Source organism: Macaca mulatta, chromosome X, assembly GCF_049350105.2.
Source record: "Macaca mulatta isolate MMU2019108-1 chromosome X, T2T-MMU8v2.0, whole genome shotgun sequence".
NCBI classification, from domain to species: domain Eukaryota; kingdom Metazoa; phylum Chordata; class Mammalia; order Primates; family Cercopithecidae; genus Macaca; species Macaca mulatta.
The window spans coordinates 49,909,892-49,929,861 of NC_133426.1; the positions used below are offsets into that span (position 1 = coordinate 49,909,892).

The 19,970-nt window shown below is 37.8% G+C and overlaps 1 protein-coding gene across 4 annotated transcripts in view; it reads left to right on the forward strand.

Moving 5' to 3' along the window:
• The window catches only part of CLCN5 (chloride voltage-gated channel 5), a 160,525-nt gene that overhangs the window by 106,353 nt on the left and 34,202 nt on the right, over positions 1 to 19,970 (forward strand). For 3 of the 4 annotated variants that reach the window (XM_015127412.3, XM_001083302.5, XM_001083186.5), the window contains one exon: positions 3,221 to 3,367. In XM_015127412.3, the coding sequence (XP_014982898.1) occupies positions 3,221 to 3,367 (147 nt within the window). Of the gene's footprint in view, positions 1 to 3,220; positions 3,368 to 15,468; positions 15,663 to 19,970 lie in introns of those variants that run through there. The other variant, XM_015127413.3, reaches the window with a different exon arrangement.

Sequence of the window (19,970 nt, forward strand, 5' to 3'; positions counted from 1 at the left end):
ATATTGGCAGTTTTGTTATGTGATTCTGTGTGGTGTTGTTTAACCTTGCTTAGGAGATCCAAATGTTGTTTAAATATTACCCAACAATGTTTGCTGATCTTATACATGTTGTGTGTTGCAATATTCACTATAAGGTACAGTTATTTGTAAGGCAGACAAAATAGTTTCATCATTAAAAAAGAAAATAAACTTATATGAGCCAACATGTGCCCAAAGGCCCAAGTAAAGATGCTTTGGATGCACTCTTCATCTGACCAACATCAACACAGAATGAAATTTTCTCTTCTTTTCTTTTCTTCTCTTTTCTCTTCCTTTTCTTTTCTTTCTTTTCTTTTTCTTTTTCTTTTCTGATAAAGTCTCGCTCTGTCGCCCAGGCTGGAGTGCAGTGGCGTGATCTCAGCTCACTGCAAGCTCCGCGTCCCGGGTTCACACCATTCTCCTGCCTCAGCCTCCTGGGTAGCTGGGACTACAGGCGCCCGCCACCACGCCCAGCTAATTTTTTGTATTTTTAGTAGAGATGGGGTTTCACTGTGTTAGCCAGGATGGTCCCGATCTCCTGACCTCGTGATCCACCCGCCTTGGCCTCCCAAAGTGTTGGGATTACAGGCGTGAGCCACCGCACCCGGCCTTTTTTCTTTTTCTTTTTTGAGACGGAATCTCACTCTGTCACCCAGGCTGCAGTGCAGTGGCACAGTCTCGGCTCACTGCAGCCTCCGCCTCCTGGCTTCAAGTGATTCTCCTGCCTCAGCCTCATGAGTAGCTGGGATTACAGGCACACACCACCATGCCTGGCTAATTTTTGTATTTTTAGTAGAGGCAGAGTTTCACCATGTTAGTCAAGCTGGTCTCGAACTCCTGACCTCAGGTGATCCGCCCACCTCGGCCTCCCAAAGTGCTGGGATTACAGGTGTGAGCATCCGGCTGATTTTTTTTTCTTAAATAAAAAGTAAAGGCACTTCTTCCTGAATGACAGGCGAGAAGAGAGACGGAATCAATTTCTCGTGTGTTGTTGGTAATAGGAAAAACCTGCTAACAATCCTGTATTAGGCCTGGTTCCCTAGAAGCAGAAGCAGAGACAGGATTTGGTGTGAGTCCTTTACTGAGAGAGTCCTCTCAGGAGAAAGGGATTGAAGAAAGCAGGATAATGAAGGGCAGAAAAGTCCAGCAAGTTTGGATTGGTGAGCAGCAAGGGAGCTTGGCTGAGACTATAAAACATGGCTTCTTAGTATCCCAGCACCCATTTGATCCACACATCAAGGTTAGCTTTTGTAGCTGAGGAAATGGTTTTATGGTCAATAATTTTGTACATTATTAGTACCTTGGGGTAACTTTGTATCCTTCCCTACCTGACCATATATCATCATGTATGCATGGTAGCGTTCCAGTATAACCTATTATTTAGTTCACATTTGCACAGATTTCAAGTTACTTGTGCATGCTAAAGAAGAACATTGAGATTGCATTTCTTTTTTAATTTTATTCTAAATTGATATATAATTGTACATATTTATGGGGTACAGTGTGATGTTTCAATACATGTATACTTTGTGTAATGATCAAATCAAAGTAATTAGCATATCTATCACCTCAAACATTTATACAGGAAATTTCCCTTGGGGTATCTGTTTTCTTGGTTTTAATCATCACCTTGATGTTGTTAACTCCCAAGTCTTTGCCTCTCAGTCTTCATCTCATCTGGCCTATCCAGCATCATTTTTGTATCTGACCCACTATCCCACGATGATTCATACATAGTAGGTGTTCATAAATGTCACTCACACTTCAGTCAAGCTGGTCTCTTTATCACAAATGAGGTATTGTGAAATTGAACACATGATTTGGACCTTAACTTTAAAAAAACAACAACACTAACTGGGCAAGTTAGCCTTTTGCAGCTTTCAGTTTCCTTATCTGCACTAGGAGTGATAATGCCATAGCATAGGAATGTAGGAAACATTAAAGGAAATAATTCATTTTAACCACATAGCCCAGTGCCTAGAAATTGACAAGTACCTGGTAAATGTTGGTTCTTTCTCCTTTTTGCTGAATATTTAAGGCCTACTTTTTAGGCCTCTTACTTAATTTATCCTATTTGGTTTTTTACCACATTTATCACACTTAGTTCTGACAACCTAGGACAAGAAGTTTCTTAAAAGAGTTGGAAAGTTTAAAACAAATAATATTTGTGTAATAGAACTTTGCTGGCTATGATTTTTGACTAAGATTTCCTTTAAAAAATAGGGAGGGTGGACCTACGTAAAGTTGGCCATAATGCTTTTAAAAACTAAATAAATCAGCATACTAATATTTTTAAGTAAAATTTATAATCTGAAAAAATTACACTTGGGATGAAGAACATTTTTCATCTTTAATATTGAATTCTTAAGAACAGCATTGAATGGCACACTATGTTTCTTTTCCCCATGTCAGTCATCTAGTATTTCTGTGCATGTACACTGTATTAAGACATCTGGGAGAGTCAGAAGAATAAGATAATGTTTTTTTTTTTCCCCATTCCCAAATGGCCAGCACGTTTCTCAATACTGATGTCTAGTTTTTATTTCAGTTGATTACTTGTGAACTACCGTTACATTTGTACATGTGCCCTCATTTGGTTTTATACTCATTTGAATGATTCTCAAATATTGCCATCAACTACATGGTAATGCTAGAGGTACATTATATCTAGAGGATAACTGAATATATTTAGTTTATATAGCATGAAAGAAGACATAAGACTAAGTCCCAACCCAAAAGGTGAAGATTACCCAGATGTCTATCAACTGATGAATAGATAAAATGTGGTCTATCCATACAGTGAAATAATACTCAGCCATAAAAATTAATGAAGTGCTGATACATGCTGTAACATGGATGGATATTGAAAATATTATGCTAAGTGAAAGAAACCCGACACAAAGTGTCACATATTGTGTGATTTCATTTATATGAAATATCCAGAATTAGCAAATCTATAGAGACAAAAAGTATAATAGAGGTTACCAGGGCCTGGGGGATGGGGAGTTACTGTTTGTTGGGTACAGAGTTTCTGTTTGGGATGATGAAATAGTTCTGGAAATGGATAGTGGTGATGGTTGCACATTGTAAGTGTACTCAATACTACTGAATTGTATACTTCAAAATGGTTCAGATGGCAAACATTACATGTAAGGAACTTGAAGATAATTGTTATAAGCCTCCTATTTTTCTTTCTGCACAGGTGCCATGGATAACAGAGGCTTTCAGCAGGGGAGTTTTAGTAGCTTCCAGAACAGCTCCAGTGATGAAGACCTGATGGACATTCCAGCAACCGCTATGGATTTCTCCATGAGAGATGATGTTCCTCCCTTAGACCGAGAAGTAGGAGGTATCATTATTGGTGATGATAATTTATCTTAATTTTTTTTACTTTATGTACAATAAAATTCATTTATTTTCTGGCACATAGTCCTGTGAGTTTTTAACACATGGCTAGATTATTGTAACTACCACCACTGACAGGATACAGAACAATTCAGCTCCCTAGAGAATTCCCTCTTGCCACTCCTTTGCAGTCAGACCTCCTTCCTCCCTAACCCCCGTACCAGTGATCTTTTCTCTGTCCTTATAGTTTTTTTTCTTTTCAATGATGTCATATACATGGAATCACATAGTATGTCACTTCTTGAGACTGCTTTCACTCAGATTAGTGCCTTGGAGATTTATCTAAGTTGTTCATTTCTTTTTCTTGCTCAGTAGTATACCCAGGAGTAGGATCACTTAGTCATATAGTAAATATGTTTAACTTTATAAGAAACTGACAAACCGTTTTCCAGAGTGCCTGTACCATTTTGCATCTGAACTAGCTATGTATGAGAGTCCTACTTGCTCTGCACCCTTAACAGCACTTGGTATTTTGGCCATCCTATTATAATACATAGGTAGTGTTATCTCATCATTGTCTCAATTTAATTTCCTTAATGGCTAATGATGTTGAATAGCATTTCATGTGCATATCTGCCCACCTTATCTACTGTCTAATGAAGTGTATGTTGAAATCCTTTCCTCTTTCTATAACTGGATTTTTTATTAACTGGAATACATTTGTAAAATTAAAATCCCCCTCCTTGGTTATCTGGTTACCTAGTTACATATTCTTTTCAATGGCTGCATACAGTTTCATGGTATGTTTGTGCCATGGTTTATTTAACCAAGCTTCTGTTGATGCACATTTCAGTTGTTTCTGATCTTTTGCTGTTACAAACAATGCTGCAACGAACAACCTTGTATCCATCTCTTCTAAGCATATGAGAGCATTTTTGTCACATGAGTGTATGAAAGTGCCTATTTCCCCACAAAGTTACCAGTGCTGACATTACCATTCTTTTTTATCTTTACAATATGATAGGATAAATAGATCTCAGCATTTTAATTTTCATTTTTTTACTTAATGAGGTTGAGCATATTTTTATATGTTTACACACCATTTCGATTTCTTTCTCTGGAAGTTTCCTGTTCATGTGATGTTCCTATTTTTCTAATGGGCTGATTATTCTTATTTATTTATCAGAGTCCTTCATATACTATTATTACTCTTTTGTCTGATGTCAGTTTAATGTATTTTATCCACTTCTAGTTTGTCTCTTTTAACTTTGTTTTTTTAAATTTACAGATATTTAAAATGTTTATATAGCCATGTATATTGCCCCTTTCCTTTATGACTTCTGAATTCCTTATTGTACTTAGAAAGGACAGTATCACTTTAAGATTACATTTGTATAGTTACTTTAAAACTCTGTCTGGTTCTTTAACTGGGGTTGCCATTGTCAAAGTAGACAGAGGACAAGGAACTGCTGTCAAATTCATTATTTAGCAAACTCATATTAAGTACATATGACATTGTAGACACTTTGCTGAGCTCTGGGAATTAGCAAGGCTTGAAGATACCATCCCTGCCTTCATGAAGTTGATTATAGCTAGCTAAATAGCCACATAAATACTTATGATAGTTCCTACCCCTTAGAGTTATTTTCAGGATTAAATGAGACAATACATATATAGTGCTTATAACTATACCTGGCATAGAGTTAAGTACTCAATAACATGTTCAGTATCATTATTTTATTATTATTGCTAAAACCTTGTATTATAAGTTCTATAGCTCTTATAGGAATTTAGCAGAATAAGCATTTCATGTGTGGATGTGTCTGCGAAGGACTGGAGATTTCATAGAGAAGGTGTTTTGGAGTGAGGTCTTGAAAGATTAGTTATTTGGTAGGAAGAATGCTTCAGGCAGAAAGTATGTTTTTACAGAGATATCAACAGGCAGAATCTATGGAGGTATAAAAAGGCAGAATATAAGTCCGGATAGCTTAGTTGGTGTTACGTGCATCTGTATAAGAGACCACTTGAGCAGGCTTAGTGTGAGCAACAAGGCTGTTTATTCACTTGGGTGCAAGTGGACTGAGTCTGAGAAAGGAGTCAGCGAAGGGTGGTGGGATTATCATTGGTCCTTACAGGTTTTGGATAGGCAGTGGAGTCAGGAGCAATTTTTTTGCGGGCAGGGGATGGATGTTACAAAGTACATTCTCAAGGGTGGGGAGGATGTTACAAAGTACATTCACAAGGATGGGGAATATCACAAAGTATGTTATCACAAGGGTGGGGGAATGTCACAATGGCTTGACCATGGTGCGGCCAGCTCAGAGAATCTTACAGTCAGGGCCTTGAATGTCATGCTAATAAGTTTGAATTAACCTTATTGTCACTGTAAGGATGAAACTCCTTCATCAATTCATTCAACAAATAGTTTTAGAGCACCTGCTGTGAACCAGGCACTATTCTAGGCACTGGGGATACAGTGGTGGGATTAAGACAAATATTGACCTAGAACTTAGATCTAAGTGGGGAGGGCAGTAAACGAGTAAAAAGGTTACTTAGTTAATTACCCATCATGATGAGTACTAGGATGGAAATAAACTGAATAACAATAGATTATAACTGGGGAATGACACTTTAGTTAGGAAGGTCAGGGAAGGTTTCTCTGAGGAGGTGACTAATTTGGGGTGAACATACCAGTATAAAAGCCACAGGTTAAAAAGAATAACAAGGAATTTGCCTTGGGGAAGATATGTCAGGAAAGTGACAGTAGGAGAGGGCCCCTGAATTTAAAGTTCATAAAGGAAAGGTACTGATGGTATAGTATTTGGTAGTCATCTGCCTACTTCTACAAAAGAGAACTGTGTTAGCATATTGCTTCCGCTTAGGTGTAGTCATAACCATCCTGAGTCAGTTATACCAATCACCGACTTTAGTGAAGTGGTCAGTTAGGGGGATTCATGAACTTACATTGGCTACCTCTACTTAAAGCCTTCTGGTTAAACCAGAGTGGCTAATCATTGTTACTTCTAATAGAAAATGGTATCCATCATCTATAACTGCAAAGTACTTTGTGTGTTCATGTTGCTCTCAGTAGATGATTGGGGCAAGTGACTATGTATTATTCTCATTTCATAGACTAGAAAACTGAAGCAGAATGAGATTTTGACATTACCTATGACTATAGAATGTGTTTTCACGTGAATAGTCCTTCATCGCTTTTCATTAGCCTTTACAGGAGAACTACTGCTTCTAGTTTACAAGGTCTAACCATAAAATAATGAGGCTGCTTTTCATGAAACACACATGAAAAGCAGCCCACTTATAGCCCACTCTGTAGTGATATAACTTTCTTGCTTTGCTTTCTAATTGCTCTTACTTTATTTAATGTTTTCACATGGGATTTCCTAATAAAGAAAACAACAACAAAAAGGTCACAATGTCCTTGATATTCAGAGGTGAAACTGCATAAAATACTACATTTTGTACCAGGCACAATAGCACGCACTAAAAAGATTAGCGAGAAGGGGCTTGAAAGGCAATAAAAGTGGTTCTTGTTTTCCAGATGGCTAGAGGGCTTGATTTATGAGGAATGAATAAATAAATTATGCATAGCATGGTTAAATGCATCTGAGGTAGTGTTATAGTAGTCTGTAAATTAGAAGAAACATAAACATGGAGATCTGAAAGAAGGTGGAGGGAATAGAAAAAGAGTTTGAGTAACAGAAAAACACGGAGGACTGTTCTCATAGTCCATCTGTTCTCACTTCCCTGCCTCTGCAGCCTGCACCTGTGGTCAGCAGTGCATTCATTCATTCATTCACTTATTCATTTGATACTTATGGAACACCCAGATATGAGCCTAGCACTGTGCTGTTTTAATAATGCTCTTCGATTCCCTTTTTTTCCTCACCTCCCTGTCTTTCTACCTAGTGTGCCTTGCTACTCCCTAACTGTTGAATGAGGAGACATTCCTGGCAAGGAGAGTAACACAGGTAAAGGTCCAGCAGCATGAGAGAGCCTTTTATATTCAAGAAACAGAGTCTGCATGTTTGAGGTCTAAGGCCCCTGGGGTGGGAAGGATGGTGGCAGTTGGAGCAAGAAGGAAGACTGCAGGGGCTAGGGTAGGAGGAGATCTAGTTAGAAATCTAGGTGGGGTCCAGATTGTGTACACTTTTTGACCTCATTTGTAACCAAAGCACCATCAAATGACTTAAAAGCAGAGGAATGATATGATCACATTTGAGTTTTAGAGAATTTTTGGCAGTGTGGAGGGTGGCTTGAGTAGTGTAGGTTGGAGACGGGAAGACCAGTGAGTGAAACTTGTTTTTTTATAATCTAGGCAAAAGATCTAAAGGCCTGAATGAAGACAGCAGGAATGTAGAGGAAGAAATAAGTTCTGGACAAATTTCAGAGGGGGAACTGATAGGACCAATTAGATATGGGAAATAAAATAGAAAAGAGTCAGGGATGACTTCAAAGCCTAAGCATATTATTGGGTTCCCCATACCGCCTGCTGAATTTCAACATAACCTACCAAAATCCAGGAGAGGAAAAGAAATCTTAATACTGAAATATGATAGAATAAAAAACCCGAGGGTACTTGAAATTTACGAAGTAAATTGCGAAACATTTCTATCTGTTTTGCCACACTACAAAAATATGTCATAGTTTTCCTCCAGAGAGAAACTGAAAACAAAGTAAAATATCTTGGGTTCCAACTCATGGAGAAATCTACTATCATCACTTCAGTTAGGCTTCCCTCAAGCTATCTGACTAGAGCAACTGTGTGGATTGTGTGGGAACGAAAAGAAAAGGTATTTTGAAATTTATCATTCTTAATAACACTTGAACTTCCCTAAACACTTAGCCTGGAAGAGTGGCAAACATTAATGCTGCCTTTTGAACTTAAAAAAAAAAAGTGGCCCATATGGAAAGCTCTGCAGGGCTATAAACCACATCAGTTTAATATGCTGAATCTTTAAAATGAAACCTATGATGATGTCCACAGGCTTTAAAGGGTTCATTTAGGTTACTTAATTAGGAAAACGGCCAAATTTTAGAATTGATATCCTCTAATTTTTCCCCCACTTACTTTTTTTTTATTAGCTAAAGTACATAATTTCTTCAGATTTACTTAGTTTTTACCTAAATGTCTCATCCAGGATACTATATTACATATTCATCATGTCTCTAAGGAGCTAAGGGTTCCTCTTGGCTGTGACAGTTTCTCAGACTTTCCTTGTTTTTGATGACCTTAACAGTTTTGAAGAGTACTGGTCAGGTATTTTGTAGAATGTCTCTCAACTGGGATTTATCTGATGTTTTTCTCATGATTACAATAGAATTTTGGAGAGGAAGACCGCAGAGGTGAAGTGTCTTTCTCATTATGTCTTATTAAGGAGCACATACCATCAATATGACTTATCACTGTTGATGTTGACCTTGATCACCTGGCTGAGGTGTAATGTTTGCCAGGTTTATCCACTGTAAAGCTATTTTTTCCTCTTTCCATACTGTACTCTTTGGAAGGAAGTCACTGTGTAGACCAGCGGTCCCCAACATTTTTGTCACCAGGGACAGGGACCAGTTTCATGGAAGACAACTTCATTTTCAACGAAACCGGTGGTGGGGGGTGAGGATGATTTTGAGATGAAACTGTTCCACCTCAGATCATCAGGCATTAGTTAGATTCTCATAAGGAGTGCGCAACCTAGATCCCTCGCATGCACAGTTCACAAATAGGGTTCGTGCTCCTCTGAGAATGTAATGCCGCCACTGATCTGACAGGAGGTGGAGCTCAGGCAGTAATGCTTGCTCACCCTCTGCTCACCTCCTGCTACACGGACTGGTTCCTTAGAGGCCACAGACTGGTATCAGTCCATGGCCCCGGGGTTGGGGACCCCCTGGTTTAGATCACACATAGGACTAGGAAGTTAGGTTTCACCTCCATGAGGGTGAAATATCTACAGAAATTATTTGGAATTGTTTTACATGGGAGATTTGTCTTTTCTCTCCCATTTATTTATCTATTAAATCATTTATATCAGTATGGACTTATTTATCTTGTACTTTGAGTTATAATCCATTACTAAGTTTTGTTGCTCAAATTGTTCCAACTTTGGCTATGGGGAACTCTTTCAATTGGCTCCATTTCCCTTTGACAAACTCCTATCATTGTGACAAACTCCTATCATTGTGGGGTCTTTTTTGAGCATATCCTTATTTTTTGGCATTACAGCATGCTCTAGGCTCATATTATATATTTCCTCCCCCAGTGCTAGAATCAGCCATTTCTCCAAGGAACCCTGGTTCCTTTTATTGGAGAATGGTGTTAGAAACCATGATATGGATACTAGGTATGCTCCTTTCTGCTGATGGCATTTGTTGCTTCTAGGCCCTGTTAGCCAATGCAGTAAGGAAATATGTGTATACTGACCCATACATATATACACACATACACACATATCTATGAATATATATATATATGTAACCACCTGTATCTACAGTAAACCAAACATGAGATCATACTCATGTCTCTAATTCTAATCTATTACCACATGGATCACTCTAGCCTCCTCCCTTTGCTTGTCTATAACCTCCGAACAGTGAGAAACCTGGTTCCTACCACTCACCATCTGTTACTTAACTGTTTACTTCTGGTACATAGTCATATGCTGCATAATGACATTTTGGTCAACTACAGTCTGCATATATGATACCACATTTTAATAGTTTGTGGTATAAATAGTACCAAATTTTTACTGTACTTTTTCTATGTTTAGACATATACTTACCATTATGTTACAGTTGACTACAGTATTCAGTACAGTAACATGCTATACAGGTTTGTAGCCTAGGAGCAATAGGCTATACCATACAGTCTAGGTGTGTAGTAGGCTAGACCATCTAGGTTTATGTAAGTACACTCTATGATGTTTGCACGATGGTGAAATTACCTAACAACACATTTCTCAGAATGTATCCCCATCATTAAGTAATGCATGACTGTACATGTATAGTGGTTTCAGAATTGTTAACCCATACCCTCCATAAGAAACAACTTTATCAAGAGTTCAGTGTTTATGCATCATTCCTTTTGCTTTAGTGTTACAAATTTTATTCATTTTCACAGTTACCTGAGTCTACATTTTTCCCCTTTATCCCTTTCATTGAGGCTGTTTTATAAATTTGTGATGCAATTAAATTCTTTTCTCACATGCTGCATTCTATCCTGGGATCTTCAATCTTCTAAATGATTTTTTTTTATTTGCATACATTAGGTTCATTCTTTCTACTGTGAAGTTCTATAAGTTTCGATAAATATATAGTGTATCCACTATTACAGTATCATGTAGAATAGTTTCACTGCCTGAACAAGTCCCCCGAGTCTGTGGCAACCACTGACCTGTTTATTGTCTCCATAAATTTGCCTTTCCCATAATATCATGTAAAATGAATCATACAGAATATAACCTTTTTAGACTAGCTTCTTTCACTTACCAATATGCATTTAAGATTCATCCATGTCTTTGTGTGGATTTATTGCTCATTCCTTCTTATTGCTGAATAGTATTCCATTGTCTGTATATACTACTGTTTGTTTATCCATTCACCTACTGAAGGGCATCTTGGTTGCTTACTGTTGGGGGCAATTATGAATGAAGTTGCTGCAAACATCTGTGTGCAGGTTTTTATGTGGATATAAATTTTCAAATCAAGTAAGTAAGTATTTAGGGGTGCGATTGTTGGATCATATGGTAAGACTATGTTTTGTTTTGTTTTGTTTCATAAAAAAAAGTGCCACCAAACTGTCTGCCAAAGTGCCAAAGTGGCTATACCGTTTTGCATTCCTACCAGCTATGAATGAGAGTTCCTGTTAGTTTGAATCCTTGGTATTGTCAGTGTTTTGGATTTTAGCCATTCTAATAGGTATGTAGTAGTATCTCATTGCTTTAATTTGCGTTTCTCTAATGACAAATGATGTTGAGCATCTTTTCACATGCTGTTTGCCATATGTACATCTTTCTTTGGTGAGGTTTGGGTTTTTTGCCCATTTTTAATTTGGTATTTTTTTTTTAGAGTTTGAGTTATTTGTATTTTGGATACCAGTCCTTTATCAGATAGATGTTTTGTAAATGTCTTATCCTAGTCTGTGGCTTGTCTTCTTGGCTTTTTTTTTTTTTTTTTAAGATGGAGCCTCGCTCTGTCGCCCAGGCGGGAGTGCAGTGGTGCGATCTCGCTTGGCTCACTGCAAGCTCTGCTTCCTGGGTTCACGCCATTCTCCTGCCTCAGCCTCCCGAGTAGCTGGAACTACAGGCGCCTGCCACCATGCCTGGTTAATTTTTTGTATTTTAGTAGAGACGGGGTTTCACCATGTTAGCCAGGATGGTCTCCATCTCCTGACCTCGTGACCTGCCCGCCTCAACCTCCCAAAGTGCTGAGATTACAGGTGTGAGCCACTGTGCCTGGCCGTGGCTTGTCTTTTTATTCTCTTTACAGTAGCTTTTGCAAACCGAAATTTTTAATTTTAATGAAGTCTAACATTAATTTTTTTCTTTCCTGGATCATGCTATTTGTATTGTATATAAAAAGTCATCACTGAATCCAAAATCATGTAGATTTTCTCCTGTGTTGTCTTCCAGAAGTTTTATAGTCTTGCATTTTACATTTAGATCAATGGTACATTTTGTGTTAATTTTTATAAAAGGAGGAAAGTCTTTGTTTAGATTATCTTTTTAACATACTTATATGCCTAGTCATTGCAGCAGTGGTTGTTAAAAACACTGTCCTTTCTCCACTGATTTGCCTTTGCACCTTCTTTAAAGATCAGTTGACTGTATTTGTGTGGGTCTATTTTGGGGCTCTCTATTCTGTTCTCTTCATCTGTGCATCTTTTGGCAATACCATGCTGTCCTGATTACTATGGCTTTATGGTAAATCTTGAAATGAGGTAGTGTGAGTCTTCCAACTGTTCAGCTTCAGTATTGTGTTGGATATTCTAGATGTTTTGCTTTTCCACAGAAGCTTTAGAATCAGTTTATTGTAGCTGCAAAATGACTTGCTTGGGTTTCTGTTGGGATTGTGTTGAATATATAGATCAAACTGGGAAGAATTGAAATCTCGATAATACTGAGTTTTACATCCCATGAACATAGACTATTTATTCAGATCTTTAATTTCTTTAATCAGTATTTTGTAGTTTTCTGCATATAGATCTTGTGTATATTTTCTTAGATTTTGACCTCTAAGTATTTAATTTGGAGGGGGGGGCTACTGTAAATAGTATTGCTTTTTAAAATGTGCAATTCTAGTTCATTACTGGTATAAGGAGAGCAATTGACTTTTGTATATTGAGTTTATATCCTGCAGTCTTACTATATTGTCTTTTTTTTTTTTTTTTTTTTTTTTTGAGACGGAGTCTCACTCTGTGCCCAGTCTGTAGTGCAGTGGCGCGATCTCAGCTCACTACAAGCTCCACCTCCCGGGTTCATGCCATTCTCCTGCCTCAGCCTCCCAAGTAACTATGTTGTCTTTATTAGTTCTAATAAGTTGGGTTTTTTCCCCTTCAGGATTTCTTTAGGATTCTTTGGGATTTTCTGCATAGACAGTTATGTCATCTGCAAATAAAGACAGTTTTATTTCTCTGTTTCTAACCTGTATAATTTTTATTACCTTTTGTTGTCTTACTTTACTAGCTAAGGTGTTGAATAAATGAATGGTAAGAGAAGACATCCTTGCCTTCTTCCTGCTTTTAGGGGAAAAGAGTCTAGTTTCTCACTATTAAGTGTTATATTAGCTGTACGGCTTTTTTTGGTAGATGTTCTTTATTAAGTTGAGGAAATTATACTTTATTCCTACTCTGCTGAGAGTTAATCATGAATGGATGTTGAATTATGAATTATGTCAAATGCTTTTTTGTTGTCGATTGATATATGACTTTTCTTCTTTAACCTATTGTTATGGTAGATTACATTGATTTTTGAAATGTTGCTCCAGCTTTGCATACCTGGAATAAATTCCACTTGGTTGGGATTCCACTTGGTTGGAGTTAATTGATATTATGCAATGTTGAATTCAATTTTCTAATATTTTAAAAGGATTTTTACATCTATGTTCATGAAAGGTATTAATCTGTAGTTTTCCTTTCTTGTAATGTTTCTATTTGGTTTTCATATAGTTTAATGTTGGCCTCATAGAGTAACTTATGAAGTGTTCTCTCTGCTACTATTTTCTAGAAGACATTGGGGAAAATTGGTATCATTTTATCCTTAAATGTTTGGTAGAACTTACCAGTGAAACCATGTGGGCCTGGTGCTTTCTTTTTGATAAGGTTATTAATTTTTGATTCAAAAATAATAATAGTGAATACATTTAAGTTCTGCAGGTTTATTTTACAGCACAATGATGATAGTTAATAATAAGGTATTGTATGCCTGAAAATTGCTAAGCGAATGTATTTTAAATGTTCTCACCACAAAAAATAAGCATGTGAGATAACGAATGTGTTATTTAGTTTGATTTAATAATTACAATGTATACATATATAAAAACATGTACACCTTAACTATGTATACAGTTTCTGTTTGTCAGTTATACCTTCATAGAGGTGAAGAAAAAATAGAAGTGGGTTGTTTAAGCTTTGTGTATTTTGGGATTTCTAGCTCTCTTTGTTATTTATCTCCAGTTTAATTCCAGTTTGGTGAGAGAGCAAACTTTGTATGATTTCTAATCTTTTAATTTTTTTTAAGTGTGTTTTGTGGGCCAGGATGTGATCTATCTTAGAAAATATGTGTACACTTGAGAAGACTGTGTATTCTGCTGTTGTTGGATGAAGAAGTTGATAAATGTCAATTATATTCAGTTAATCCGTGAAAAAGATGATAATAATAGATATGGGGCTATTCAGATGTTCTGTTTCTCCTGTGTAAGTTGTGGCAGTTTGTGTCTTTCAAGTAGTTGGTCCATTTCACTTGTTAGTAAATTTGTGTTCATAGTATTTCTTTATTATCCTTTTAATGTCTGAGAGATCAGGAGTCATGACCTCTTCTTCATTTCTGATATGGTAATTTGTGTCTCCACTCTTTTTTTTTCTTGGTTGGCTTGGATAGTAGTCTATCAATTGTTGATCCTTCCAAAGAACCTGCTTTTGTTGATTTTTCTCTATTTTTTTCAACTTTATTGATTTCTGTTCTAAATTTCTTATTGTCTTTGGTTTGCTTTAGGCTTATATTGTTCTCTTCTTCTCCTAGTTCCCTAAGATGGAAGCTTAGTTTATTGATTTTAGATCTTCTTTTCTAATATATACATTTAATCCTATGAATTTCCCTCTAAGCACTGCTTTTGCTGCATCCCTCAATGTTACGTCTCACATATGTTATATTTTCATTTATTTCAAAATATTTTAAAATTTGTCTTGAGAATTTTTTGACTTACAGGTTATTTGGAAATGTGTTGTTTAATTTTCAGGTATTTGAGGATTTTCCAGCTATTTTTCTGTTTTTCGCTCCTATTAATAGTTCAATTCCATTGTGTTGGGATTTACAGCAAACTGGCTAGGACTTGGGCTGTATTTCATGTTTGGTGTAACTAGGCACCAGAGGCTTCAAATTCCTCTAGTGTCCTTGTTTTTGTCTCTCCTCTTGATTGTGAGTTTCCCTGAGGACAATTCCTCTAGAGAGTCTGTGTCTTGCAGCTCTTTCAACTGTGATCCACTGTTAGTATACTTGAGCCCTGTTGAAGTGGTGGTGAAGTATGGGGGAGGTGGTAATTTTATAATGCTCTGATTAAACATCACTGTTTGATGGAACTGTGTTTTGTGGCTATGACCTTCATACATTTTTCTCCAGTAGTATAGCTTTTTGTCCTCCCTGCCCTCTACTCTCTTCTTTGACTGCAACATTCCCAATGTGTTTACTTGAAGCCCTGCACCCTGTTGAGTATATTCCCCTGCTTTAGGTGAGATAAGAAGGCTAGAGGGGGTGGGAGTGGAAGGAATGTCCTTCTCCCAACCAGGATAAGGCTCAGGCAAAGTATTTTCCCCTGAGGCCTTTGTTACGGAGAAATCTCTGGCAAATTTCACAATGATATCTCTTTCCCTCCCCTTGTCAGAGCCAGGAGGGATTCTTAGATCTTCACTGTGAAAACTTGGTGGGATTCCTGGAGGTAGAGCTTTGGTGTAGGAGCTCCGCTAAGACTGTGGTCCCCAGGAGTTTTTTGTACTCACACTAGTCCACACTCAGCCTTCAGCAGCTTGTTCAAGTTGCCATTTGTGTTTCTACCAGCTCCAGCCATTTCTACTCCAGGTAAGCAGATCTCAGCTGTGTCTCTTTGAATAAGCTTGTCTCTTCAGATTTTGGGGTGGCAGTTTCCTCTGCATCCTCAGTTCTCCAATGGGTCCAAGGAAGATCATTGATTTTTTTTTTGGTTTATCCAACCTTTTGTTGTTGTAAGGATGAGAGTAATAACTTCTAAGCTCTTTGCTTGCAGGAGCTGAATCCAGAGGTTCCCCATTTTCATTTGATAAAACCACTTTGGTCCCTTCTTGAAGGAAATATATTTTTTGGCTCCACTTTGTTCCAATTTATGACACATGGTAGAGGAAGGGGTTGCTGTAATGCCTCAGGGGGTATGCACCATATGTTTCTAAGATCTGAGGCTACCAGGTAATCCAGAGATACTGTAGCCATATGGGTATAGCTCTGTGTAGTTAACCATATGCCAGAAATGTTGGGTCTCAGTGAGATACTAGATAGTCCTGTACCTCGCTGATGAGCTGAGTCTTACCTTTCTTTTCTAATGATTGGTAGCACCATTTTATGATCTTGCCAGTAGAGCATTCTCAGTTAGCTATGCAATCAAAATATCATTTGGAATTCCTTAAAGATAAGGGCCTCTCAGAAGTCATTCAATCCAATATATGAGTGACCAAACAAAAAATCAACTCTTAAATGATAGAGTATGAATTTGGAAGGGACCTCAACATTATACTTGCTAATATCCCTTCATGTTACAGATGGCAAACCTGTAAACTCACAGAGAGTAAGGCAGTTGCCCGAGGTGACACAACTAGTGAGTTATGGAGCTAGGATTGGAATCCACATCTTCTCACTGCAGGATAATAGGTCTGATCACACTTTGTTCTTGTTTAAAAACTGAATAAGCCGCCTTCCTCTCAGGGCTTTCCCTCTTGGTGTTTACCAGAAACTATCACCTGCTTTGTCCACAAGTATCCCAGTAATCTGCCTTCCAGAACATAGGTCTGCTCCTTGCAGTGTCCTGTCTCTACTCTTCCAGTTGCATTGCTAGTATTTTTTCTTTTCAAAATCACTTATATAACTCATAAATATGTCTCACTATAAAAGATTCAAACAATACACAGGTTTTTAAAATGTGAAAGTCTCCCCTGTTCTTCCCACTCCAGAGACAACCACCAAAAAGAATTCAGTATGATCCTTCCAGTTCTTTCTCTATCCAGTCACATATACAGACACACATTAAAAAAATAAAAAAAGACATATTCTTCTTATTTCGTGACTTGCTTTTTTCACATAATATGTCTGGAATACATTTCTATTTCACTACACACCAGTCTACTTCTTTCCTTGCACTATTTCCCTATTAGTAGATAATTCTATTGTTTCTGGGTTTTTGCTACTACAAACAGTGCTGCAATGAATAACACACATACACTGGTGTGCACGGGTGCAACTGTGTCTTTAAGGGTAATTCCCACATGAGATATATATATGCTTTTTTGAAATTTATTTTTCTGTCCATGACATCACACAATTCCTATGAATCCAAGGAGAATTTCACGATTGGTATTTTTCTCTCTTGAAATTCCACCCCCCCTCCCCCGCCACTAAAGAATAATTGCTAGTCTCGTGTGCCCAGTTTCCTTTTGGAAATTGATAGAAACTAACGTAGACTTAGGACAGAACTGGAGAATTCCAGTTCTAAACAATAATTAGAAGTTATTAGGCAGGATCATGCTACCCAAAGGATTTCCCAACACTGTGGTATGTAATAGGCATTTTAGGGCAGTGTCTCCCTACCCATGACATTCCCCATTCTCTTGACAGTCCCATAATTGTGTACAATTGAGAAGGAAGGAATGAAGAATAAGTAAGGGAGTAGGGCACTGTTTACTTTTTGTGGAGAGCCCTCTCAGCAATTTTGTCAAATCTAGCCCCTTTACTTCATTGCTACATTGCTTTCTGTGGCATCTTAGTCCAGTGGGAGCCTGCAGATACCAAGCCAAAGTCCTCATGCTGTTTTGGTTACTTTGATAACTCTGTCAATTAGCACCCTGGTTCCACTGGCCATGAAAGTGAGTTGAGTCAGGAACTTCCAGATTTGAGCAGATGCTGGGAATAAGAGGGCTACAAGAGATACAACCCAAGCAAATATCTACAACCCAGTGAAGATGGAGCTGTATCCACTGGGAATAAAGAGTCAGAAGGAGGTGTTAGAATCTGAATTCATGCTTGTCTCCACAGCTTTCCCTATGCCTTTCTGCCGTGCCCAACCTTCCTGTATTTTTCTCATAACTCTCAAACTTCATTTCGATATAATAGATTTGTTGGGGTTCTTGCAGTTCCATTTCCCACAGCCTTCACCACGCCTTTTATTGCCTAGTTCTCAGCAGAGTCGGGATAGAGTCTCTTCTTTGTTGTCCTTCCTGCGTGTTAGACACCTTCCAAGTTTTAACTTGCTATAAACAGGAACCAAAGCAGTGGATCACTAAATGAAATGAGTGCAGGGATGAGATTCAAAACAACGCAGGCACTGCCCAATAACATAGCACTGGGGCAGTGTCCTGGAGCCTCCTGGTATTCCATTTGCTGGATCATGGGTAAGTTCAGGAGTTTCTAGGGTAGGGTGAGGTGGGGGAGGAGAGTCCTCAGGAAAAAAGTGGTTATTTATCTGTAGCTACTGAAGTATTTCAGTATTTAGCAAACTGGTATGGCATATAGATGCATACCAACAGTATAGCTGCCCTGAATAAGTGTCCCAGGGGTCGACTAAGAGTATACTAAAGCATAATGTGGTCTTGGATAGATACTATCCAGGACTTAGATAGGAGGGCTACTCCAACAACATTTGCTTTTTGACCCTGGACTTAGTTAAGTGGGAAAACAAAATAGAAGCAAAATGAAGGCACAAGTTGCTAGATAGAAAGTTCCTACAAATGTTGATTAATTATCAGGGCTTCTGCTATAATGTACTATCAGACAAATAGGTGAAATGGGATGTGAAAGAGTTTATGTGACTTACTGGAAGATCTAGAATGGATGAACCAGTACAAGAAGGGAAGCAGGGTGCAGGTATGGAAGTAAGAAGTGGCATATAATAGGCTCTTAGTATTTGCTGTTGAATGCAAGTAAAGTTTAAATGACCACAGGATGAATATCTGCTGATGTGTGCTAGGCATGATGTTGAATTTTTTATACATGTGGTTCCAGCCTTGCAAAAATACAATATATCCCTGTAAAACTGAAATACATTTTTTAACGGGACTATTTTCAAGTCCTGTGATATATACCAATAGCCCTGCCCCATTTCTTTGAGTGCTTATTTATTTCCTTAGGCTGTTGCCAATTAGTGAGCCCTCATGCAGCTGTAATATTACTAAAGCAGTACTTCAAGGTCTGTGCGTGAGATTTCTTCCTATCCTTTTTCCCCTTGTGTTTTTGTTAGTGTTTAACTAGTTCACTTAATCAGTTACTGTTCAGCCCCCTAGGTAAATTTCTAATGGCATATTGGTTAGGGATTTAAATAAACATTATTCTCAACAGATTTTTTTTTTTCTTGTTTTAAGGGGTTTTCCAGTTTAAAGCATCATGTGATTTTTAGAAAAAAAATTAGAAAGTGGTTTCCATAATGGGAACTGAGTTAAATACATTCATTTATATGCCTGCTCATTCAAGCAGTGTGTTTCTAAAGACCTGTTGTTAAGTCTTAGACCTGAGTATAACCCTACGGGAAAGCTGTTTCAATGTTGACTTTTTTCTCTGACTGGTTTACTGTACGTTTTTCCTGGACTCAGGCAATGCAAATTAGCCTTTTGGGGGCTTTTTGTTCTGTCATTCAAGTTGAGATCTAATTGTACTTTAACTTGAATAATTTTTCTGTTAGAACATTAAGTTATTTTATATATAACATTTACTATGCCTTCAAAATTTGAAATAAGTTTTATTTTTTTTTTCTTATAGAGTCAAAAATCTAAACTCACCTAAGTACCCCAACCTGACACGTGGGCTCATTGTTTAATTTTACTCTGCCTTCCTTGGCAGCATATTTACACGCCAGAAACTTAGCTCTTAATGCATTGTGTTTTGAAAAACCTTTTGCATTTCGTTACTTTGCGCATCATTAGTTGATGGGTAGATCATTTCTGCTGCCATTCTTGACAGTTAAATTTTAAAAATTTATTTTTTTCTTTTTTTTTTTTTTTTTTTTTTTGAGACGGAGTCTCGCTCTGTCACCCAGGCTGGAGTGCAGTGGCCGGATCTCAGCTCGCTGCAAGCTCCGCCTCCCGGGTTCACGCCATTCTCCTGCCTCAGCCTCCCGAGTAGCTGGGACTACAGACGCCCGCCACCACGCCCGGC